Source organism: Cryphonectria parasitica (genome assembly GCF_011745365.1).
Source record: "Cryphonectria parasitica EP155 unplaced genomic scaffold M406scaffold_8, whole genome shotgun sequence".
In the NCBI taxonomy this organism is placed as follows: domain Eukaryota; kingdom Fungi; phylum Ascomycota; class Sordariomycetes; order Diaporthales; family Cryphonectriaceae; genus Cryphonectria; species Cryphonectria parasitica.
In genome coordinates this window covers 123,495-143,965 of record NW_024468916.1, presented here as the reverse complement: position 1 = coordinate 143,965, position 20,471 = coordinate 123,495, and the positions used below count along the sequence as shown (strand labels likewise).

Here is a 20,471-nt window from a genome sequence, read left to right as displayed (position 1 = left end):
CGTCCCTCAGCCGTCTGCCGGAGCCGACCTCGGGGATCCATGATAAACAACCGATCAGCATTCAAACAACAGCAGCAGGTCTTCCAGGTACTCAGTCGAAGTAAATGAACCCAAGCTCCTCTTTCTCGTCGTCTCTCTCTTATTACATCACTTTCTCTCGTCAAACTACGTCAGAACAAAGAGATGGCCGATAAGATGGAGTATAAAAGAGCGCAGCATTTACCACCACCAGCACCAGTCAAGGTCATCAAGCCCAGGCTGATTATTCATGGAGGGGCTGGCAACATTAAGCCAACAAATTTGACGCCTGAAAGGTACCAGGCCGTCCGGAAGTCTTTGCTCGGAATGGTCAGTCGCAAGTCTTTGAACCAAAATCAAAAAGAAAAAAAAGAAAGGTGTAGTGCCAGAGAAGAGAAGACCTCACGGCTAATCTCTGTGGTGCATCTCTAGATTGCCAAGACCCACGGGTATATGTCCACACCCAAGTCCCCCTCGTCAGTCTCGTCCAGCCCGGTCTTGCCCTCTGCTCTCGAGGTGGCCACCTATGCTGTGACCCTCCTCGAGGATGACCCCCTGTTCAATGCTGGCAAGGGCGCCGTCTTCACGCGCGATGGCATCCAACAGCTCGAAGCAAGCGTCATGGTCTCGCGAGGTCATGCCAAGAGAGCAGCCGGGGTGCTCGGCCTGCGGCATGTCAAGAACCCTATCTTGCTGGCGCGCCAGATACTCGAGCACGGGGAGGACGACCTGTGGGGTAAGAAAGGAGACAAGGGACAGCCGAGTGCGGCCTCAGGCCATTGTTTCGAACCTATAGATGTGTCGGCACCCTCGGCCCAGGGCCATACTTTGTTGTACGGTGCAGTGGCCGAAGCCCTTGCAAAACAGTATGGTCTCGAGTTGGCCCCAACCGAGTACTTCTTCACGCAGCAGCGCTGGGACGAGCACATTCGCGCGCTGGAACGCGAAAAGACCGGGGCCCAGACGCTCGCGACATGGAGCGCAGACGAGTATCTGCCCCAGGGCACCACAGGCGCGGTGGCTCTGGACTCGGAAGGAATAGTGTGCTGCGCCACGAGCACGGGAGGTTTGACGAACAAGCTGACGGGTCGGATCGGGGACACACCTGTGCCTGGTGCCGGATACTGGGCCGAGGAGTGGACGGAGAAGGGCGACCCGACGAGGTCGACATGGAGCTTCTGGGACAGGAGCATGGATCTTGTACGAGAGCCCGGGGCCGTCCTGGAATTTGCTGGTGCAATCAAGGGTTGGATGGCTGACTGTCTGCCGACTCCTTTTGTGTATTCGCCTTTGGTGGTGTCGTCGTCGTCGTCGTCGTCGTCGTCGTCATCTCGTCCCCCTCCTCCGAAGAACGGGCTGACCACCACTCGATCTTTTGCAACTTCGGGAACTGGCAATGGAGATTCATTCCTGCGGGTCAATGCTGGTCGGACGGCTGCCGCAATTGCGCGCTGGAAGCCCGTCTCTTCCGCTGTGGCCCTGACCGAGGTCACAGGCCCTGGTGGGGAGCTGCAGCGAAGCGCAGGAGATCGGTGGATGGTGACTGGCGAGGGCGAGGGCGGTATGATTGGCATCGAGAGCGTTGTTGTGCGAAACGTTACTGGCCACGTCGTCGAGACGCGATCACATGTCATCCAGGACCACAATTGTCCTGGCATGTTCCGCGCCTGGCTCGACGATCACGACAAGGCCATCTTCCAGGTATGGCACGACGATGCAGAGGTGGAACACTTGGGTTTCTATGGAGAGAATCGGGGCGACGAGATCAGCGCGTGGCTTCCGGAAAAGGCGGTTTCTGTAGACTCGTGAGCGTAGAGACCCGCGAGTCTTAATTAGACTTGCTGAACACCTCGGGAAAATAAATATAGATATGTGAGTATATGGTAATGGAGTGTGCCAAGGTGGAGGTATTATTGCGTCTTGGCCTGATATCTCGGTGGTCGCTCTGCTCATTCCTCTTAGTACGTTACTACGTATCGTGAGCCTTGCTGACCTGACTGAGACCAATGTCTAATACTACAAGAATAATGCGACGCCCTCAATCATCCCCAAAGCTCTATGCAAAGATTATGACCAAGTTTTGTAGAAAATACATGGGGCTTTGACCCAGATTGGAGAAGGGGCGTAGCTCGACGGAGTAGAGAGGTTGTTGTCGTAACTTTCAGCGTTGCTCGTTGCTCGTTCATACAATCGCCGCATCGTTTGCGGGAGGGGCTTGTGGTACCTACATAGGGCCAACGTTAGATTTAGAACTCTGACAGACAGGGTTGCAAGAAAGGATGGGATAAACGCCTCTCTTGTCATAACTTACCTCTAGCTTGGTACTGCTCGCCATCATCTTGGAAAAGGCGATGCCCACACCCTCGATGACCGCCAGTAACACAGCACAGCCGATGGCACCGTTCCTGGCTGCCTTGTATCCTCCACGAATGGCCAGAGAGCCACCTGTGAAGAAGCCAGCAATAATGGCATTGTACGGATCCTCCTTCTTGCGGACGCCCTTGACGGCACAGTCGAACGTGGAGAAGAGACCTCCCCAGACGCCAAAGTTACCCCCCAGCACAGGTGCACGCATCTTGACAGCGGTGATGGCACCTATCCGTCGCTCGCCGTAGGGAGAGTTTCTGAAGCCCTTGATGCCGTGCCATATCGTGCCACCGATTGCCTGTTGGACGGGAAAAGCAGACAAGGTCAGCCAGGGCAGATCAACCCGGAAGAAGTTGGAGAAAAGGATAGCGCGAGGGTCAACATACACCCATGCAGAAAGCACCACCAAAGTCATTCAAGATGACCCAAGGACAAGGATCGCGTGTGTGATCCATGGTGGCTGACCAGAGGATGGCTGTCTAGGTGGTGGAATGGATCGCCCTGCGCGCACTTCTCAGGCGATGTGTAGAAGGCAGGTAGTTGAGCACTGGTCGATGAATCCAACAATGCCTATGCTGAACAGATGATGGTGGTTTTGGAGGATCCACGAGGCTATTGACACAGTCTTTGTTGTATTGACTGTCGTCTTGATGGGGGCTGTCACTGAAAGTAATGGTATTGCGTGGGGGTTCTGTTTAGATGTTAGAGATGTGGAAACGACAAGACGATAGGTTGGTGACCTCAGAGTCGCAAAGAAATTTGTTCGCTGTAGCCAGGATCTAACGACATGTTTAGCCTGCCGGGAGGCAAGAATCTCATCCCTGCCTTGACTTCCCCACTGATTGGTTCAAGCTCTGAGCCCCTGCCTTCCCTCCTCCTCCCCCTACCTTGTCCCGCAAGATGTGGGCCCATCTGCTTGTACCCTGTAGAAGATCATGCTATAGGGAAGGCGCTATGTGCAGAAACACCATCTTCAAAAGCATGAGTTTTACTTGGATAGATTATGAAGTTTTACACTGTAATAACAAGCTGGCCATTAGAATTGATAGCTCCACACAACTGTCTTTTGCTTGGTGATGACAATCAAAATGTACATATACATATTTTCGCATATGAGCTACCCGCAGCAGCAGCAGCAGCGTATAGGCAATGCCTTGAAAAGGATCCAAAAGTAGCCTTTCCAAGCCACGATACCTGAGACTCTTGCCCGAATACATATAAGCATAAAGCAGGACAGTCATTCTAAGTGCTGGGCTCAAGCAAGAAACTGATCGGGCATGTCTTTGCCGGGGCTCGAACATCCTTTTTTTTTCTTTTTTAATTGTTTGTTTTGGGGGGGGGGGCAGGTGCGGAAGGCTGCCACCATGCAGTTTGAGAGAAAGGGAGAGACGGAAAGAGAAAACAGCATATTGCTCAGCCCTTGTAAATCTCTCGTCAGTGGGACATGATGCCACTTGCCTGTGTTCTTCGTGACTACACAGGCAACTCAGACAAGAGGACCCATACTGACATGAAAGAGAAATGACCTGTGATGGCCTCAAAGGGAAAGCCAATAGAGGACGAATACCCGAAAGTTGAAGGCATCGACCAGAAAGGGAAAAACAGTAACCTAGTGATCTCGGCGGTCAATTTCTCCCAATTTGGCTCTGTCAAGGCGGTCAGCCACAAGTCCGATACCGCGAAGGATATTATCACAGTGACAAGTCGGGCCACTGCATTTGGTTGGTAGCACTCGGGCATTGGGACCGGACTGCGTGATGCCATTGCGCCGGGACAGTGCGTCATTTGTAAGGAAGAGCTCCGATCTGGCTGCCATTTTACGCGTGTCTCTGCCTCGGCGCCCCTTGCTGGGGTCACACCAGGGAAGAAAAAGAGAGAAGAAAATAAGGCGAGAAGGTAAAAATAAAAAATGGCGGTGGGCTAGCTTGAGCCTGACCTGCTACGATCCGAAATGAGTATTTTGATGATGCGATGGCGACGACCGAAGACGGCTCAACATAATAAAAAGCAAGTCCATGCCCTGCAAGGCCTCGTCCGCGCGGACGAGTTAAAAAGAAATCAAGCCTCCCTCCCCTTCACTCTCTTCTTTAGACAGTATATGATCTGTCCATTCCAGGTTGATCTCAGCCTTCGATGATTGGATTTTCAACGACTCGACACACACGACCTTCTGCATGTTAGTTTTAGCGGTGGAAGCTTTTCCATGATGACCCCGTTTCACCAACACGGCGCGGCACCTTTTCCCACGCCACCAGCTTCAGAGGTTGGGGACGCAGGGGGATCTGAAGATTGCCCGGGCTGTAGAAAGATCCAGGAGACGGAAGCTAGGAGGTATGGGCAGCAGCAACATCATAAACTCGTGGATGGTGAGTCTGTTGATGTGTTTCCTTCGATCATTCCAGAGAGCGCGCGACACACAAGTACGTGTATGGTTCGACTCAGCTTCTAGTGAAGCCTCCCCTAAGGACCGCCCCCTAACCCCCCACCCCCACGCGGGCTTTAGCGTGACACTGGCCTGGCCCGGCCCTGGGGCAGCACCTATGCTACCAAGTGCTGCAGCTTCAAGATGGAGGGTTCAGTGGGTCTTCAGCCCCAGAAAACCCGGGGTCTCCCTATCTCTGACTAGTCCCCGAGGGCACTCAAGAAGTCAGATTAAGCTGTACTCTAGCACCTGCCGCAACATACTGGACAAGTCTAGTTTGTTGATTGACCACGAATTGGCGTTCACGTCACCCAAAAATGCCTTTGCCAGCCTTGTGATCTCCTGCCCTTTTTCTTCTTCTTCCTACGTACGCAATACCCTATGCATACCCCCCAAAAACCATAGTGGCTGTGTACTTGACGCTCGGCCCAATAGCATCACCGCTACTATGTGAAATGGTCCAGTGGGCCTAGGCTGGCGGTGGCGTCATTTTTGACGATGGGAGAAGACGGCTCAATGTCCATCAACCTCCGTCGACTGTCCAGCTCACCCCGAAAGACTGTCCTTCTACGGACGAGCGAAGCATTCCAGACCTTTCTCTTTCTCTCTCTCCTTCCTCTGATGTCCTACTCGACCACGCTGTATTTACCTTTGGTCTCGAGACCCTCGTTAATTTGATATACTCTTCAGCTCCAGCTCCCGCCCACACCGACACGGACATCATCATCACTGACGCGGATGCGTCCAGCAGCGTCATGACCTCCTCACTCAAGTCGACCCTCCACTCAGGCATGAACAGCCCGTTGCAGTCCCACGATGATCTCTTCAATGCTCCCCAGCGGATCCAAGAGCTCAAACATGACGAGACCGTCCTGACCCTTGCCGTCAGCGACAAGTACATCTTCGCCGGCACTCATACTGGAGAGATCTTTGTCTGGTCGCTCGCCACCTTTGAGCTCGTCAAGCGCTTCCAAGCCCACAAGCGTCATGTCCTGTGGCTCTACCTCTCCGATCCTGCCTCCCAATTAGCTTCGACCACCACCACCACTGACGCGGGCTCCTCTTCGCCCACCCCGCCCGCCGAGACAATATCTAGGTCCATCTTGGTTTCCAGCGGTGGAGATGCCCTGGTCTCCGTGTGGTGTCCAAAGACGTTCGCACGCCTGTACGAGATCTACTGGCCCGATCACATCGGCGACGTCTTCTCGTGCGCCTACTCGACCCAGCAGGACACCGTCTACATCGGCGCACAGAACACCTCGATCCAATGGGTGAAGCTAAGCGATCCCAGCCGCCGGGTCCCTCATGACAACCCAAACCACCCCGACCAGCGCATAGACACTTTCTTCGACTCCAAGGCCATCGGAGGGAAGAGCACACCTCGGAAGAGAGACGAGAGGGAGGCCTTGATCCCCCCAGCGAACGAGACCCTCGAGGTCTACCGCTCATCCATCGGAAACCGTGCGCATTCCGGCTTCATCTACAGCATGTTCATCGCCAAGGGTCCTACCGTCCTCGTGGACCCCGATGAAGAGGTGCTGATCACTGGCGGTGGCGAGGGACGCATCAAGCTATGGCAGATCAAACAGGACGAAAAATATGACGGCATGGAGGAATGGGAGGCTTGGGAGCACCGCGAGATTATGTGTCTCGGCGAACAAGACGCCCAGTCCGTTTTTCATATCGCCATTGACGGCTCTTTTCTCTATAGCGGCAAGAAGAGGGGCATTATTGAGCTGTGGGATCTCGATACCAAGCAGAAATTGCGGGTCATCAAGGACCATCGAGGCGAAAACGATCACTATGGCGACATCATGTCCCTCCAGATGGCCTGGGGCTACCTTTGGTCCGCAGCCACGACTGGAACGGTTGCAGTAAGTTTTGAAGCCATAAGCCTTCGTACGGCTTTCAGCCCCGGCTTCGTAGCCAGAGTTACTAACGACCTGAGCGCAGAGACACAGTACCGTCCACTCCAGAGCTTCCGAGAAGGTCAGCCAGAAGTATCGGTGCCTCTCTCGTTGGCAGGCACACGAGGGAAAAATTTTGTCGTCGGCGTGCACTACCTACCAGGGACACAACTACTACATCACCGGTGCTAACGATAACAATCTCAGTGTGTGGCGCGTGGACGGGATACGGGAAGAGGCCGAGGACAACCCAGACGAATCCGAGCGTACCATGCTCTCGTCGTTACGGGAGTTCGTTTCGTATCGGACTGTCTCCGCCCGCCCAGAGTTCGCCGAGGAATGCCGCCAGGGAGCCAGCTTTCTGTGCAACCTCTTTAAGCGGCTGGGCGCGCAGGTGAACATGCTCTCCACCGAGAAGCTGCACAATCCTGTCGTTTGCGCCGTATTCAGCGGCAAGCTGGAGCCCGCGGAACGGCGTAAGCGCATTCTTTTCTATGGCCACTACGATGTCGTTCCGGCAGACCGTGACGGCAAAAGCAAGTGGGCCACGGATCCCTTCCAGATGGAGGGCATCAACGGTTATCTCTATGGCCGTGGCGTCAGTGATAACAAGGGCCCCATCATGGCAGCGCTTTACGCCGTGACCGACCTGTTGCAGGCTCAGCAGCTCGACTCCGATGTCATATTTCTCATCGAAGGCGAGGAGGAATCCACCAGTCGCAATTTTCGCGAGACCATCCGAAAGAACAAGGATTTGATTGGAAATGTGGATTACATTCTTCTTGCAAACAGCTACTGGATCGACGATGAGACGCCGTGTCTGACCTACGGCCTACGTGGCGTTCTGCACGCCACTATCTGTGTTGACAGCGCCTACCCAGACCTGCACTCCGGTGTGGACGGCAGCCACATGCTGGACGAACCGCTTGCAGATCTGATGCAGGTGCTGACCTCACTGAAAGGGCCACGAAACAAGATTATGGTCCCACATTTTTATGATGCAGTCCTGCCTCTCACGCCAGATGAGGAGGCTCGCTATGAGGAGATTGTCAAGATTCTCAGCCGCCGCAACCCCGAAAGCGGCACCGTCCAACAGCTCAAATCGAGTCTAATGGCACGGTGGCGCGAGCCTAATTTGACAATCCATGGGACGAAGGTCTCGGGAGTGGACGAAAGTGTCGTGAGCAGTCATGCGAGCGCCACCATCTCCTTCCGCATTGTGCCAGATCAGCAGGTCGATGATATTGTTGCGTCCTTGAAAGAGTACCTGCGGGCCCAGTTTGCAGAGCTCGAAAGCAAAAACACACTGACCATCAAGATCGACAACAAGGCCGAGCCATGGCTGGGAGACCCAAATAACCAGATATTCAAAACGCTGGAGGAGGCCATCATCAAAGTTTGGGGTCTGTCTGGGCCGGCAAATGGCTCAGGAGCAGGCAGAGGAGAGGATGGTGGCAGGCGGAACAGCAGCAGCCCAGAGCGGGATGCTGCTCCAGACGCTACAGATCCAGAGGCTGGGCATGGAGCGACTGGTCTTCCTGCCAAGGGTAGGAAGCCACTGTACATTCGTGAGGGCGGCTCGATCCCGGCCATTCGCTTCCTCGAGAAGGAATTTGGAGCCCCCGTTGCGCATCTGCCTTGCGGGCAAGCAACTGATTCGGCACACTTGGAGAATGAGCGCATACGGTTGTTGAATCTGTTCCGCAGCAGAGAGATCTTTGGTGAAGCATTTCGCAGGCTTTGATAAGCAACGTCACCACAGACAAACCTGGTAGCATGGGCGTAGCGCCCTAGGCTCTGCCAGTATCTTCTTTCTGCGTACCACATGCGTAAAAAATTTGGGGGGGGGGGGGGGGGTTTGGGTGTCTGTCATGCATATGTACGGAGTAGAAGCGTTTTGAATAATTACCCTATTCGTCCTGGCTTCAGGGAAAACATCGAGAATACAATGATACCCCACTGCTGCCTTGATGCGTGGGCTTATTTCGAATGAAGTCATGGTGTTTTCCCACAAACACACACAAATAAAACATTGCAGCACCACCTGCTCTCGTATCATAATGCCATGACAGCTAGACTACTAGTCACGTCACTCATAGTCGTCCCAGGTTCTCAATCTTGCTAAACTCACCCTTCCCTCTGCCTCTAGCTTTACGTGTCATCCTTCTCTCCTTCGCCATCAACACCTAGTCCTTGTTTACCCGGTACAGGCTGTTGATATGACGGTGCATTGCTCCCAGGCACAAATGGAGAATATTGTGAGAAGAACATATCCGAGCTGGGCACTAGTCTGCTGAAATCATCCCAATCGAAATTGTCGAAGGAATCTAGGTCCATGTTCCCGAGAGACGTATCAAGCTCGCCGGTGGGATCTGCCTGACCAATGCCAGCCTGCACTGGATGCATATTGTTCGTGAAGTCTGGCAACTGAGCAGGCCTGTACCCTGTTGGATCTGTGGATGAGTTAACAGGGGCAGTCGTGAACCCTAGAGGTTCCGCCGTCCCAGAGATATTGTTGTTGTAGAGGCCTGGGACCGCAGCAGGCGGTGGCATGGTGTAGGCCTCGGGCGAGGAGAAGAACTCGAATGGAAGCTCGAGCAACAGAGGCGACATGGGTCCGTTGAACCAGGTCTCGTCGGTGTTGGACGGCAAATGGTCAAGATCTGCAGGAGGACCGCGTTCATTGTCAGGCGAGGTTCCAGCGCATGACGACCCCGAGGACTCGCCGCCTTGAGGTCGACCCAGTTCTCGCGTTGGCCTGTCTTTTTCCAGCAAGGCTTTGAGCTCGCGGTACCACGGCTCGATTCTTGTCGTCAGGGCGTAGAGCCAGAGCGAGGGATATCGATAACTTCCTCCGGCCGCTGCAGCTGCGAGCCGCCTCTTGAGGGAAGCGATATAGGAGTCCACCCTGAGGGCCTCGATATTGATAATGTTGTATTTTTGGGTCTTGAAGATCTCATGCGTCACAAAGAGCAGGAAGCGGAGAGCATAGAAGATCCTGCTGTATGGGAAGGCGCCGAGACGCCGGAAGATGTCTGGAGGTGTGGTCGAGTTGAAGTCGTTGGACTCATTGTGGATTGTCACCACATCGAGACAGGACTGGGCAGCGCGGATGCACTTTCGAGTGTATTGGATCTTGTATGGAGCAAAGAAGTTCTGGTCTGGACTTGGCTCACTGTTGTTCCTCTTAATCGTGGACAGGGAGGGCAATCCCTGGCTGCGGCTCTGGAAGTCTGCAAAACCTGCTGGATAGATGAACTCGGAGCTGAGAAGTTGAGAAAGCACGACGAGACGGTGCTGGTCAGACACACAAAGTCGCAAAAACCACGGGGAGAACAATAGGAGTAACTCACACAAGCAAGACATAGTAATGATACTCCAGCATCATGATCTCTGTCAACAACTCTTCGTAAGCAAGGGGACGCCTGTTCGTATGACATGAATGGGAGGAGGGGAGTATCAAGAACATATCTGGACGAAGAAGAGTTTGTTGTTGTGGTTGTTGTCGTACCATTTACGAGATCGAAAGGACATTCTACGAGCCACTGTTTTCTCCTCCTTTCAAACGAGTCCAGGATCGCATCGCGAGCCTTGTCACTTAGACCACCGATCTCGCCCGTGTGACCTTCATGGAGCGCAAAGACGGTATTCGCTGTAATCTGCACGAGCTTGACCCACTCGACCAGGCGCATATCCTCATGCTTGTGCGTTGTGCGCAGGACGCGGACGCAGGGGTTGACAAAGTGCATCAGCCTCAGCACGGTGGTGCGGTGGCTTTTGACCTGACGATTCTTGATGAGCAGGGAGACGCAGGCCCAGTACCAGCGCAGCAGCTCGCGCGAGAGCTGTATATCCTCACTGGTCACATCGCCTTCGGATAGGGTGCAGTCGTCAGGGAGGTGCAGGACAGCAAATGTCTCTGCCATCTGAACAGCCATAGTGATGGCCCTGTAGCAGATTTCCACCACCCTGACTCCCGTCGAACAGACATGGTCATAGTAGAAGCCAGTATAATTCATGTATGTCTGGAGGGTGTCAAGGTCTGGCTTGGCCGGTGGCGATATCATGCCGAGGTCTAGTTTATTCTGCACCTCTTGAAATAGGACAGGCGACAGGCTGAGCAGCTCAATGCTGCCAGTCGACGCGGCGCCGAGGATGCTGAGCCAAAATTTTGGCCTCTCGCGGCGGAGCCGTTCTGGCCCCATCTCGTCCGGGATACACATTCCGAGAAAGTTGTCAGCTATATGAAGCCGAAACTCGCGTAGAAGCTGATCCGCCTGGGCCTGTGTTATCAGCCCTCGATCGATCACATCAGCCTCTCGCGTCGAGGATGCATGTGAGAGTGGTTCTTCAGAAATAGGAGCGCCGACTTGTGCAGTGGCAATACGCAGCGCAGAAGACGAGGTGGTGGAGGAGGGAGACGAGTCAGAGGATGAGGTAGTGGAGGAGACAGCACGATAATGGCCCGTCGCTGCAATGCTGCTGCGTTTTGTCACCCCAAACGACGCAGAAGAAGAAGAAACCTGAGATGGCTGGACATCGGAACCTGTGACAGCCAGAGCGGCACCAGCAGCAGCGATGGTGGATCCGGAGGAGTTGGACTTGGGATCAAATTCGGAGGCGGCGGATCTCAGCCCAGAAACGGGAGCCTTTCCGCCGCCGTGCTTGGATGGGGCATGAGTTCGGGCTTGACCATCATCACGACGGCTGGGCACGGCGGCTGATGATGACCTTTTCTCGACTTCTTTCTCTAGTTTCAGCTGCATGTCCCGCACGCGGCGCTCCAGCTCGGCGATCCTGTCGTTCTTGGTCCTCACGGGGCGTCTCCTCGGCCCGACAGGTGAGAAGACGCAGGGCGTGCCATTCTTGGTGCACCGCTTGCAGGTGCCGTTGGGCGACTGAGGGTCAGGCGTACATCGTACCTTGGAGATGTGGCAGGAATCACATGCCTTGTTGAATCGCTGCCCAGGTTTGGATGGTGGTTTGGGCCTGTCTGGCATGGCCGCCACGGGAGCATGTTGTTGTTGTTCTTGGAATGGTTGTTGTGGTGGTTGTGATGGTAATGATGACAACCCTGACATTTTGATATGTTGTTTGTGCGCGTGAAGAGGCAACAAACGGCCTTGCATCTGTAAGATATTATTATGCAAGTCGTTCTTAAGCAGCGAGGGGCTCCTTTTTTTCCTCCCAACCCCCCTTCCCCCCTGTCCTGTCATGTCTGACCCAATTGCGTACGTCGATGCATCAGGAGGACGTGCAGAGTGGGGTATGGAGCGGCATTGCTGGCCTCCAGGCTTGCTCCGTCCGTGCAAATAAATGTGAGTAGTAACTGCAGCTACTGTATCAAAGTACCTGCATGTAGATAAATAGTATTAAGATCATTTCCACCCCGTTTCTTTTCTTTGCTGTCGGCCTGGTAGTTACTCCACGTCACTAGTATGGCGAAGTATCTTCGCGGGCGCTGTATCTAAGCAGTTTCGTACGAGTTAGCCTCGACCCCGAGACGACGCAGTAGGATGCTCTTGGAGTCTTGACCGTTGAGAAACCGCAGTCCAAGTGAAACTACGAAGATGAATGACATACTTCGGTGCCAACCAACAAAGCATCGTACTGCTTCCTACTATTATACCTACTAGCATAGTACTGTCCTTCATGTCCATGAGTAGCGGAAGACCCACTACAAACCCTTCCCCAGAAATCTGGATGGTCAAATGCCGTTCGTTGTTGAGGGACTACAAGGTTGGCAAGGCGGGTGTCAACATTAGTCCGACTTGGCGACATCCACGAGAAGGATGTTTACAGCTCCTTTGTCTTTCCTGAAAAGAGAGAGAAGCAGCTGAATGGAGGCTTACTCGTGAGCGCAACAAGAACAGCAATGTTCGCCCCCCCCCCTGGCCCCCCCCTCGCCCCCCGGCCCATCTCTCTTCCCATCTCTCCCTGTCGCCCATCCGGTTCCACAGCTTCCAGAATCTTACCTACCATGCATGTGCTTTGAATGACCTCGTCAGACGGCAGAACGGAGGGATCCAGGAAGGATCTCCTGCCTCCTTGCCCCGGGTCGGCGCTTCAATCGATTGCCGAAGCCGGGTTGCGAGGTGTGGAAGACTTATTCCCAGACTAGTCTCAGCTCTTCTGCAGCAGCAAGTTGCCGCCAACAGGGGCGCCGGAAATGATATGAGGCGCCGCAGCTACAGGACTTTGATTCCTCAGCTACGACCCTTTAAGACCGCTATTTCCGCTGTGGGCAACCGGTGGCTTGGAGGGATTTGGAGGCAAGGTAGGGATTAATCGAAGCCATCTGGATGAGTAATGTACTAGCTCTCTCGTGCGCCCTTTCGCAGTGTTTTGGCTGTTTACTTGGCTTGCACGTGCTGATCCAGGTTGTGCTCGCCTACTTCTCAAGAGGCTGCCTGAATTGCCGGCTTACTGCTGGCTTGCAAAATCCAAGTGACTGTGCAGTACTGTCTTACTCTCTTCCTCTCACACACATTCTCTTTTCTCTCTTCCCCTATCTCCGAACGATTTCAAGTGCCTTGTTGTGAGATTTGTTTTCTTGCCGTCGGCCGCGCTCTCAATATCCTTTATCTTCTCCCCCCCCCCCCATTTCATGTTGACTGACTATTGTTCAATCATTCATCTTCAGCTGTGTTTTTTACCAAGGGCTTACCTCGTAATTACCTGATCTCGATACGAAAGTATCAACATACACGATAGAACCAGCAGCGGATCAGTAACAAACAGGATGACGGATGAGAACGACGAAAAAATCAGGATAGAAGAGGCTGCTGAAACCTCTGCCACAGTGTCCCACAGACAATCGCTCACAGGATCAACTAGTACCGAAGTCGACTATGACAAGATCACCGCTCCAGCTGTAAGCTCTCCACCACAGCAGCAAAATGAGGCTCAAGATCCGGAGAAGAAACAGAGGAATGCCGACAGGGACGATGGCGACGGATATCACTCAGACAAAACAGACCACGGCGAGCCAGACCTCGAGCATGAAGAGGCAGAGGAGATAGTGGCTGGGCACGAACTCGACCTCCAGCTGAGCAGAGTCTGTACTCCACAAAGACGACGCGTACGCGCCTCCAGACGTCGCAAGTGATGTAGCTAACTTTTTCTTGGGCATGTCCAACCCACACAGGTTGCTGATATTGAGAGCATCCGAAGGATCGAAACCCAACACAGCCTTCGGTCCAAGGTATCACGGGTCTTCAGCCGGCTGAGTCGTAAGGGCGACAAGGGTGAGGGTCTCAAGCATGATCCCATCCCCGAATCAGACCTCGACGCCGGCATCGTGGGTTGGGATGGGCAGGATGACCCAGAAATGCCACTCAACTTCCCAGAGTTCAAGAAGTGGCTGCTCGTGGGTCTGCTTTCGGGTATCACCCTGGTGACGCCCTTTGCTTCCTCCATCCTCTCGCCGGGAATTTCAAGCCTCATGCTTGAATTCGACGAGCCCAACGCCATTGTAGGAGCAATGACGGTTAGCATTTATCTGCTCGGCTACGTGATTGGTCCTATGTTCCTGGCGCCGCTCTCTGAGATATACGGGAGGCGACCAGTACTGACAGCTGCGAATATCTTTTTTTGTAGCTGGCAGATCGGGTGTGCTCTCGCTCCCAACATCGGCGCACTCATCGTCTTTCGTTTCTTCTCCGGTGTTGGTGGCTCAGGCTGCATGACCCTTGGCGGAGGCGTCATCGCAGACCTGTTTCGTCCAGAGCAAAGAGGTTTTGCCATGGGAATGTGGGTTCTTGGTCCACTCTTCGGTCAGTAATCCTCTTGTATTGTCTTCTTCTTCGGCTGTATGGTATGCCTATAGGCTCTTGACGGCGACGAGCACTAACAAGGTAATACTGCAGGCCCTACTATCGGTCCGCTCATAGGAGGCTTCGTTGCCGAGACCTTGGGGTGGAGATGGGATTTCTGGATCGTCCTCATCGTCGGGGTTCTATTGACGACTCTGATCGAGATTCTCAACAAGGAAACAAGTCATCGTGTTCTCATGCAAAACAAGGTCAACAAGTTGAAGAAGCAATTTGGTAGGGACGACCTGAGGAGCTGCTACGATAGTGCCGAGGCGCACAAGCTCTCCAGGGGTCAGATCTTGTTCAATGGTCTCGTTCGACCCATCAAGATGTTGTTCTTGTCCCCTATCGTGTTTCTTTTGAGTCTCTACATGTCTTTCGCTTACGGCACCCTCTACCTGCTCTTTACCACAATTCCTACCGTTTTCGAGGACACGTACGGTTTCAACATCGGTCTGACTGGTCTCGTCTATCTGGGACTTGGAACTGGCACAACCATTGGGTGGCTCGTCATCACCCTCTACTCGGACAAATCTGTGATTCGGCTCGCCAAGAAGAGAGATGGCGAATTTGAGCCCGAGATGAGACTCTGGCTCGCCATCTGGTTCTCCTGGGCGTTGCCTATCACTTTCTTCTGGTACGGTTGGTGCGCCGAGTATAAAGTGCACTGGATGTCAGCTATCCTCAGCTTGGTTCCTTTCGGTTTCGGCATCATGGGTATTTTCCTTCCCATTAACACGTAAGTTCATTCCACCAGCACTCAATGGGACTGGTCAGGTAAAAACTCATTCAGTCAACAGATACCTTGTCGATTGCTATCCAATGTATGCAGCTTCGGCAATGGCTGCCAATACTGAACTGCGCAGTCTTGTTGGCGCCCTTCTGCCCCTCGCCGGAACGCCCATGTACAACGCATTGGGCCTAGGCTGGGGCAATTCTTTGTTGGGATTCTTGTGCATACTCATGATCCCATTGCCGATTATTTTCAATCGCTTTGGAAAGCGGCTGCGCCAGTTGGAAAAGTTTAAACTGTAACTAGATGATACTAGGCTTAGAAACAAAGGGTGTATTATTAACATCCAAGCGTTGTGTTCCTTGTTCAATATGTTTGCAGGTTAGATCTGGGCAATGACACCAAAAAAGGATTACAAACACGTTCTGTTTGGATCGAAGTGAGTTTGGATCTACCAACTAAGGATTTCTCAAAATCATGCCTAAGTGTTTAGAGATTGGGAATGGTCATGATGCGTGTCGTGCGAATCTGCTCACCCTCCGCCCCCAGATACCGTCCAGTCTTGTAGCTGGATTTTGAGACAACAATCGTGAGTAAGAGCGTAATTCTGGGGGTTTGCGAAACTTCATTGTTAGCAGTGAAGACTTACCTCCAGTGCAAATTTCCCAGTGCAACAGCCTGGCAGCCCCAGATGTATTTTAGCACATCTCTGTCCACCTTCTCCCCCCAGATCGGCATCTCAGCCAGGGCACGATACCACTCCCTGTAGCGCTCATCTAACATCTCCCCAATTTCGTCAATGGCCTGTTGTTCAGACAAGTTCTGATTTCGCAAGACGTGGATAATGTTGTGCTTGACGCCTTGTATCTGTGTACGGTGCGTTAGAACAACGAAGGAAGAAAAAGAGCACCATCTTTATATCAAGTTACCAGATCTTTTCGGTATGACAAGACGTCGTTTTGGCTAGAGACCATTAACATCTTATGATGCACATTTTGTTTCCGAGATATATTCACTTACAGCCAGACTAGATCCGTCGAAATCGTGCGACACACCTTGACAGAATCATTGTCGGCCACCACTTGTGGAATCTCGAAGCCGTGGGCGTATCTACAAGAGAGGTCAGCCTCAGAGGCGATTTGCCAATATATAAGGCTCATACTCGACAAGTTCATGACACGGAAAGGCCCCTATCGACAGTCGTCGGTAGGTCATGTACTCATCAGTATTCAACTCCCGTGTGTCGTGTACAGCTGTGACCTGGCCGAGAAGACCGTCGCAATACTCTGTTAAGGACTTCACCCATCTTTTTTGGAGGGCTGGAAGTATCTTAGCAGCGCCACAATATTGGAGGAACAGGGAGGTGGAGTTGCAGAATACCTGGAGATGTTCTCTGATTACAGCTTCATGTGAATAAAAGAGCGCTGGATGTAGCCGTAGGAAGGTATAAATTTACCGTTTGAAAACGCGTCCATGTTGACTGGAAAACATGCCTGAGTGGATATTCATCGACCGCAATAAATGCCTGATTACTAGTCATGATTGACAAGGTAGCAGAAATTTCCTCTTTGGCTCCTTTGGGGTCATCTTTAAGATGGCCTTCGTCGAATTCTGATTACTCATATGGTGAGCCACACTCTGTAGACAATAGTTGAATACTTACATATGGCGATTCCACTTACGATCATCAAAAAAAAATATCTGAATGTTAAGGGTTAGAGATTGTTTGTATAAAAAGAAAAGAAAAAGAAATTACTTGAGAACTCAGGAGATCAATAAATACCCAATACAACCAATCCACTACCATGCGGAGCCCTTCTTCGTCTGCGTCCGGAACCCAAATTGATGCCACATAAGCGAGGTCCATCTTTGGAATTTTCCTTGCTTCTTCCTCCTTGAGTTTCAGCGTCCTAGAAATCAATGTACAAAACGTAATTAGTATGAAGTCCCAATGCGTTACAAGATAGCCACATTACTTGATGATCCATGTTTCCGCCTCCCGCTTGACCTTTTCATGATGCTTGTTCACAGGCGGGTCAACTGACATGATGGATGCGAACATGTCAGGCAGGTGCACAGAGTTTACTGTGTACAGATCGTGAGACTCTGGCAAGTGTGTTGTCTCCAGCGCCGCTGGTTCCCTTGTTGCCTTGAGGGTCTCATGCTTCGGACTCGGAGAGCCCTTCATATGAGTAGTGAGCTTGTGCAAGGTGCTTGTGACACCTGCTGCGATTTTAAAGAGCGGCGTGATCTTGAAAGGAGAAGCCATTGAGTAGATTGCCCGTGACAGGCACTGGATGGGCTTCTAGGCTGAATGGAGAACCTGGTGGGCAAGAGGACTAAAACGAAGAGATATGGGGTTGTCTCTCAGCTATTTTGGAAGGGGGAGAAGGGAACACAAGAAAACATACCCGCACTACACCACCCCTCTTTAAATTCACCTTTGTTCCAACCTCAGGGCTGATTGACCAGATGCGTTGTCCATATACCGCTCATTTGCTTATGTTGTGTGACTCTGCTAGCACATAGTTCATAACCAGGAACATCTTGCATGCGATCTAGGAGTCTTACTCCGGAGGCTTCTCCCACACACTTGTCCCCATCTACCCGCAGCTTATCTCAGAGCCCTGAGTAAGGCTTGCATAATCAGTGACCCATACATTCAGCCCAAATCTCCACAGGATATTGACTTATTAGTGGAAATCTCTCAACCTGAGAATGTTGTCAGCCTCGTCAATTGTGATAGGTACGCATGAGGAATCAATTGCAAGCACTATGCGTGGCATGCAGTTAGTCTGCAGAAGGATTGCAATAGCGGCTTTGATAGTAGAAAGTAGAGGACTTTTGGATATAATTTCTTCCAGAGTTCCGTGATCATCATAAGCAGGAAAGTAGAGTGGCTATCGCAGATGAGTCATGTCCCACAGTTCAGCTGAGCAAGGGTTCTACATAGTAGTCATGCTCAGGTGCGATGTTACATGCAGAGACGTTGAAGACACTTGGTCTTGACGGTCGAAGTTTTCCAAGATCTGGCATACACCAGCTTCTAAGCCCACACATTCACAAACACATACGTGCGCATACATTACATCCTGAGATCAGATTATGATCATGATACTGACCCCTAGGTACGACTTCATGGCCTTTGTGGTCCAAGTTGGCATTTTCCTGGCCGTCTATGTGCTTGCTGGAATTGCCTGGAGATTATGGTTTCATCGACTCTGCCAAGTTCCTGGTCCTCGTCTGGCTGCCATCACGGGTTGGTACGAGTTCTACCAAGATGTCATTCTTGATGGCAACTATGTCAAAGAATATCCAAAGCTTCATGAGAAGTATGGTATGTGGCGAGCGATCCATCTATCCGGAATTTGATCACCAGTCTAATCCCCACGGAAGGTCCTGTTGTGAGAATTGCACCGAATCACGTCCATGTCAAGGACATGACGTACTATCAAGAGTAAGTGTTGTTTCTCCCACTAATCCAGATGCATTTTCAAGGCTAATCTACACTTCAAGAGTATACGGAAATGGAACAAAATATCTCAAGGATCCTGGGTTCTACGAGACTTTTGGTGTGAAGCACTCGTTACTCATGTTTACCAATCCTGCAGAACATAAGGAACGATATGACATTATCAAAAGTATTTTTGCTAAACAGAAAATTGAGAAATTGGCGCCATTTGTCTCTGAGATTGTCGAAAAGGGTCTACGGAGAGCCCAGGAGTCTTTGCAGAAGGGTACACCTTGGGATATTCAACAGGCCTACCGCTGCGTCACGGTACTATGCCATGTCTCCATGCAGTTCAAATAGCACGCTGACATCAATTGTCAAGGTCGATACAATTACTCGAGTTCTCTTCAACAAGAGCATGAACCTGATCGAGTCCGACGACGCGACGCCGCCCTTCCTGGAGAGTATGGACACCTTCTCCGACAGGGTCCAAACTATGAAGCACTTGCCTGTCCTCAATCGCATTGCCTTGAAATTGCCCCTGAGTTGGGCAAACATTGTTGCCAAAGGTTATGTTCAATTTCGACTTGTGAGTCTTCCTGGTGGGCTCTGAGAAGATGGCAAGTCTCTAACATGCCTCCTTAGGATTGTGACAACTGGATTCAGGAAGTGGCTGATCGACACGAATTAGGAGTCTACTGCGCTGAAGATGGTCGGCATACCATTTTCGACCTCCTGCTACGGCCGAACGTGGCTAAGGGATACAAAGTTCCTACCCATGAGAGTTTGGTTGATGAAGCTTTCATCTTCTGCTTTGCCGGCACAGACACAACTAGCTATGCTTTGAGCTGTTCTACATATTACCTTTTGACTCACGCAGATAAGCTCAAGAGGCTTCGTGAAGAACTTGATACCGTGCCGAGAAATACCAAGGGAATGCTGGAATTCCAGAACGTCCGGAACCTGCCTTATCTAGTAAGTATTGCCAAACTCGTCTTCAATTTGCAGGTTTGATGAGCTAATTCTTTATGCAGACAGCCGTGATCAAGGAATCTCTCAGAGTGTCCACTCCCATCCCCGGAAACCTGCCTCGAGTCGTCCCCAAAGGTGGCGCCTACGTGGGCGGCACATTTATCCCACCTAAGGTTTGTCGCCTCCATTCGGAAGAAAAAGACTTTTTTTCTGCTCTCCTTCCTTTCCTTGTTGACTAAGTGTTGCAGTCGATCGTTTCTGTATGCCCACGGTTGATCCACTACAACGCCGAGATTTATAAAGACCCCAGAAGTTTCATCCCCGAGAGATGGCTGGGACCTGAAGCAGGTGCTCTGGAAAAATGGCATGTTCCATTCTCAAAAGGTCCGCGGTCATGTATAGGGTTCAAGTGAGTCTCCCGAATAACTCCCCTGTTTCAACCTCAAGGCTGAACAGATCATTTTCAGTATTGCATATCTTGAACTCTACACGTGTCTTTCCAATTTCTTCGGCTTGATGGACATGGAACTATACAATACCGATACGGAGACCATGAAGTGGAGAGATTACGGAACATGTAGAAACGCCGATCATGTGAAGGTGGTAGTAAAGAATGTGAAGTAGGACAGCCTTGCATTTGATGCCCTCTCACTTCAGGTACAAGACTATATTCTGGCAATGACGGAGAGGAAAGCATAAATAAAATCATTTCTTATAGTAGGACTTATGTACATTGATCGGATCTGACTCTAGTCTTCCTTACTCTGCCGCAATCTGCGCGCATCAT

General features: G+C 51.8%; 7 protein-coding genes across 7 annotated transcripts; 4 read left to right on the top strand and 3 right to left on the bottom strand.

The window, feature by feature from the left end:
* Positions 1-195: 195 nt before the first annotated feature.
* Positions 196-1,827, top strand: M406DRAFT_52630 (uncharacterized protein; the record flags this gene model as incomplete). Its single annotated transcript, XM_040924486.1, has 3 exons — positions 196-348; positions 451-781; positions 815-1,827. 3 exons carry the CDS (start codon positions 196-198, stop codon positions 1,825-1,827), a joined length of 1,497 nt encoding a protein of 498 aa, XP_040772224.1.
* A 373-nt stretch (positions 1,828-2,200) lies between these two features.
* Positions 2,201-2,840, bottom strand: M406DRAFT_75939 (uncharacterized protein; the record flags this gene model as incomplete). Its single annotated transcript, XM_040925921.1, has 3 exons — positions 2,201-2,242; positions 2,330-2,683; positions 2,772-2,840. The coding sequence occupies 3 exons, from the start codon at positions 2,838-2,840 to the stop codon at positions 2,201-2,203; spliced, it is 465 nt and encodes a 154-aa protein (XP_040772223.1).
* Positions 2,841-5,128: 2,288 nt separating this feature from the next.
* Positions 5,129-8,458, top strand: M406DRAFT_96117 (uncharacterized protein; the record flags this gene model as incomplete). Its single annotated transcript, XM_040926320.1, has 4 exons — positions 5,129-5,796; positions 5,893-6,681; positions 6,761-8,117; positions 8,157-8,458. The coding sequence occupies exons 1-4, from the start codon at positions 5,563-5,565 to the stop codon at positions 8,456-8,458; spliced, it is 2,682 nt and encodes an 893-aa protein (XP_040772222.1). The 5' UTR covers positions 5,129-5,562.
* Positions 8,459-11,139: 2,681 nt separating this feature from the next.
* Positions 11,140-11,789, bottom strand: M406DRAFT_347744 (uncharacterized protein; the record flags this gene model as incomplete). Its single annotated transcript, XM_040922326.1, has 2 exons — positions 11,218-11,789; positions 11,140-11,185 (listed from the first exon to the last, which is right to left on the bottom strand). The coding sequence occupies exons 1-2, from the start codon at positions 11,712-11,714 to the stop codon at positions 11,140-11,142; spliced, it is 543 nt and encodes a 180-aa protein (XP_040772221.1). The 5' UTR covers positions 11,715-11,789.
* A 2,055-nt stretch (positions 11,790-13,844) lies between these two features.
* On the top strand, positions 13,845-15,683 carry M406DRAFT_100360 (uncharacterized protein; the record flags this gene model as incomplete). Its single annotated transcript, XM_040914907.1, has 4 exons — positions 13,845-13,911; positions 13,998-14,489; positions 14,583-15,267; positions 15,329-15,683. The coding sequence occupies 4 exons, from the start codon at positions 13,845-13,847 to the stop codon at positions 15,561-15,563; spliced, it is 1,479 nt and encodes a 492-aa protein (XP_040772220.1). The 3' UTR covers positions 15,564-15,683.
* A 67-nt stretch (positions 15,684-15,750) lies between these two features.
* Positions 15,751-17,323, bottom strand: M406DRAFT_65720 (uncharacterized protein; the record flags this gene model as incomplete). The annotated part of the gene is made up of 10 exons (XM_040924944.1): positions 15,751-15,829; positions 15,911-16,128; positions 16,191-16,224; positions 16,282-16,371; positions 16,424-16,580; positions 16,642-16,654; positions 16,718-16,872; positions 16,944-16,962; positions 17,045-17,171; positions 17,238-17,323. 10 exons carry the CDS (start codon positions 17,321-17,323, stop codon positions 15,751-15,753), a joined length of 978 nt encoding a protein of 325 aa, XP_040772219.1.
* A 1,076-nt stretch (positions 17,324-18,399) lies between these two features.
* M406DRAFT_265200 (cytochrome P450) lies at positions 18,400-20,308 on the top strand (the record flags this gene model as incomplete). Its single annotated transcript, XM_040917716.1, has 8 exons — positions 18,400-18,598; positions 18,658-18,718; positions 18,778-19,039; positions 19,095-19,301; positions 19,358-19,687; positions 19,747-19,857; positions 19,933-20,093; positions 20,152-20,308. 8 exons carry the CDS (start codon positions 18,400-18,402, stop codon positions 20,306-20,308), a joined length of 1,488 nt encoding a protein of 495 aa, XP_040772218.1.
* Positions 20,309-20,471: the final 163 nt, after the last annotated feature.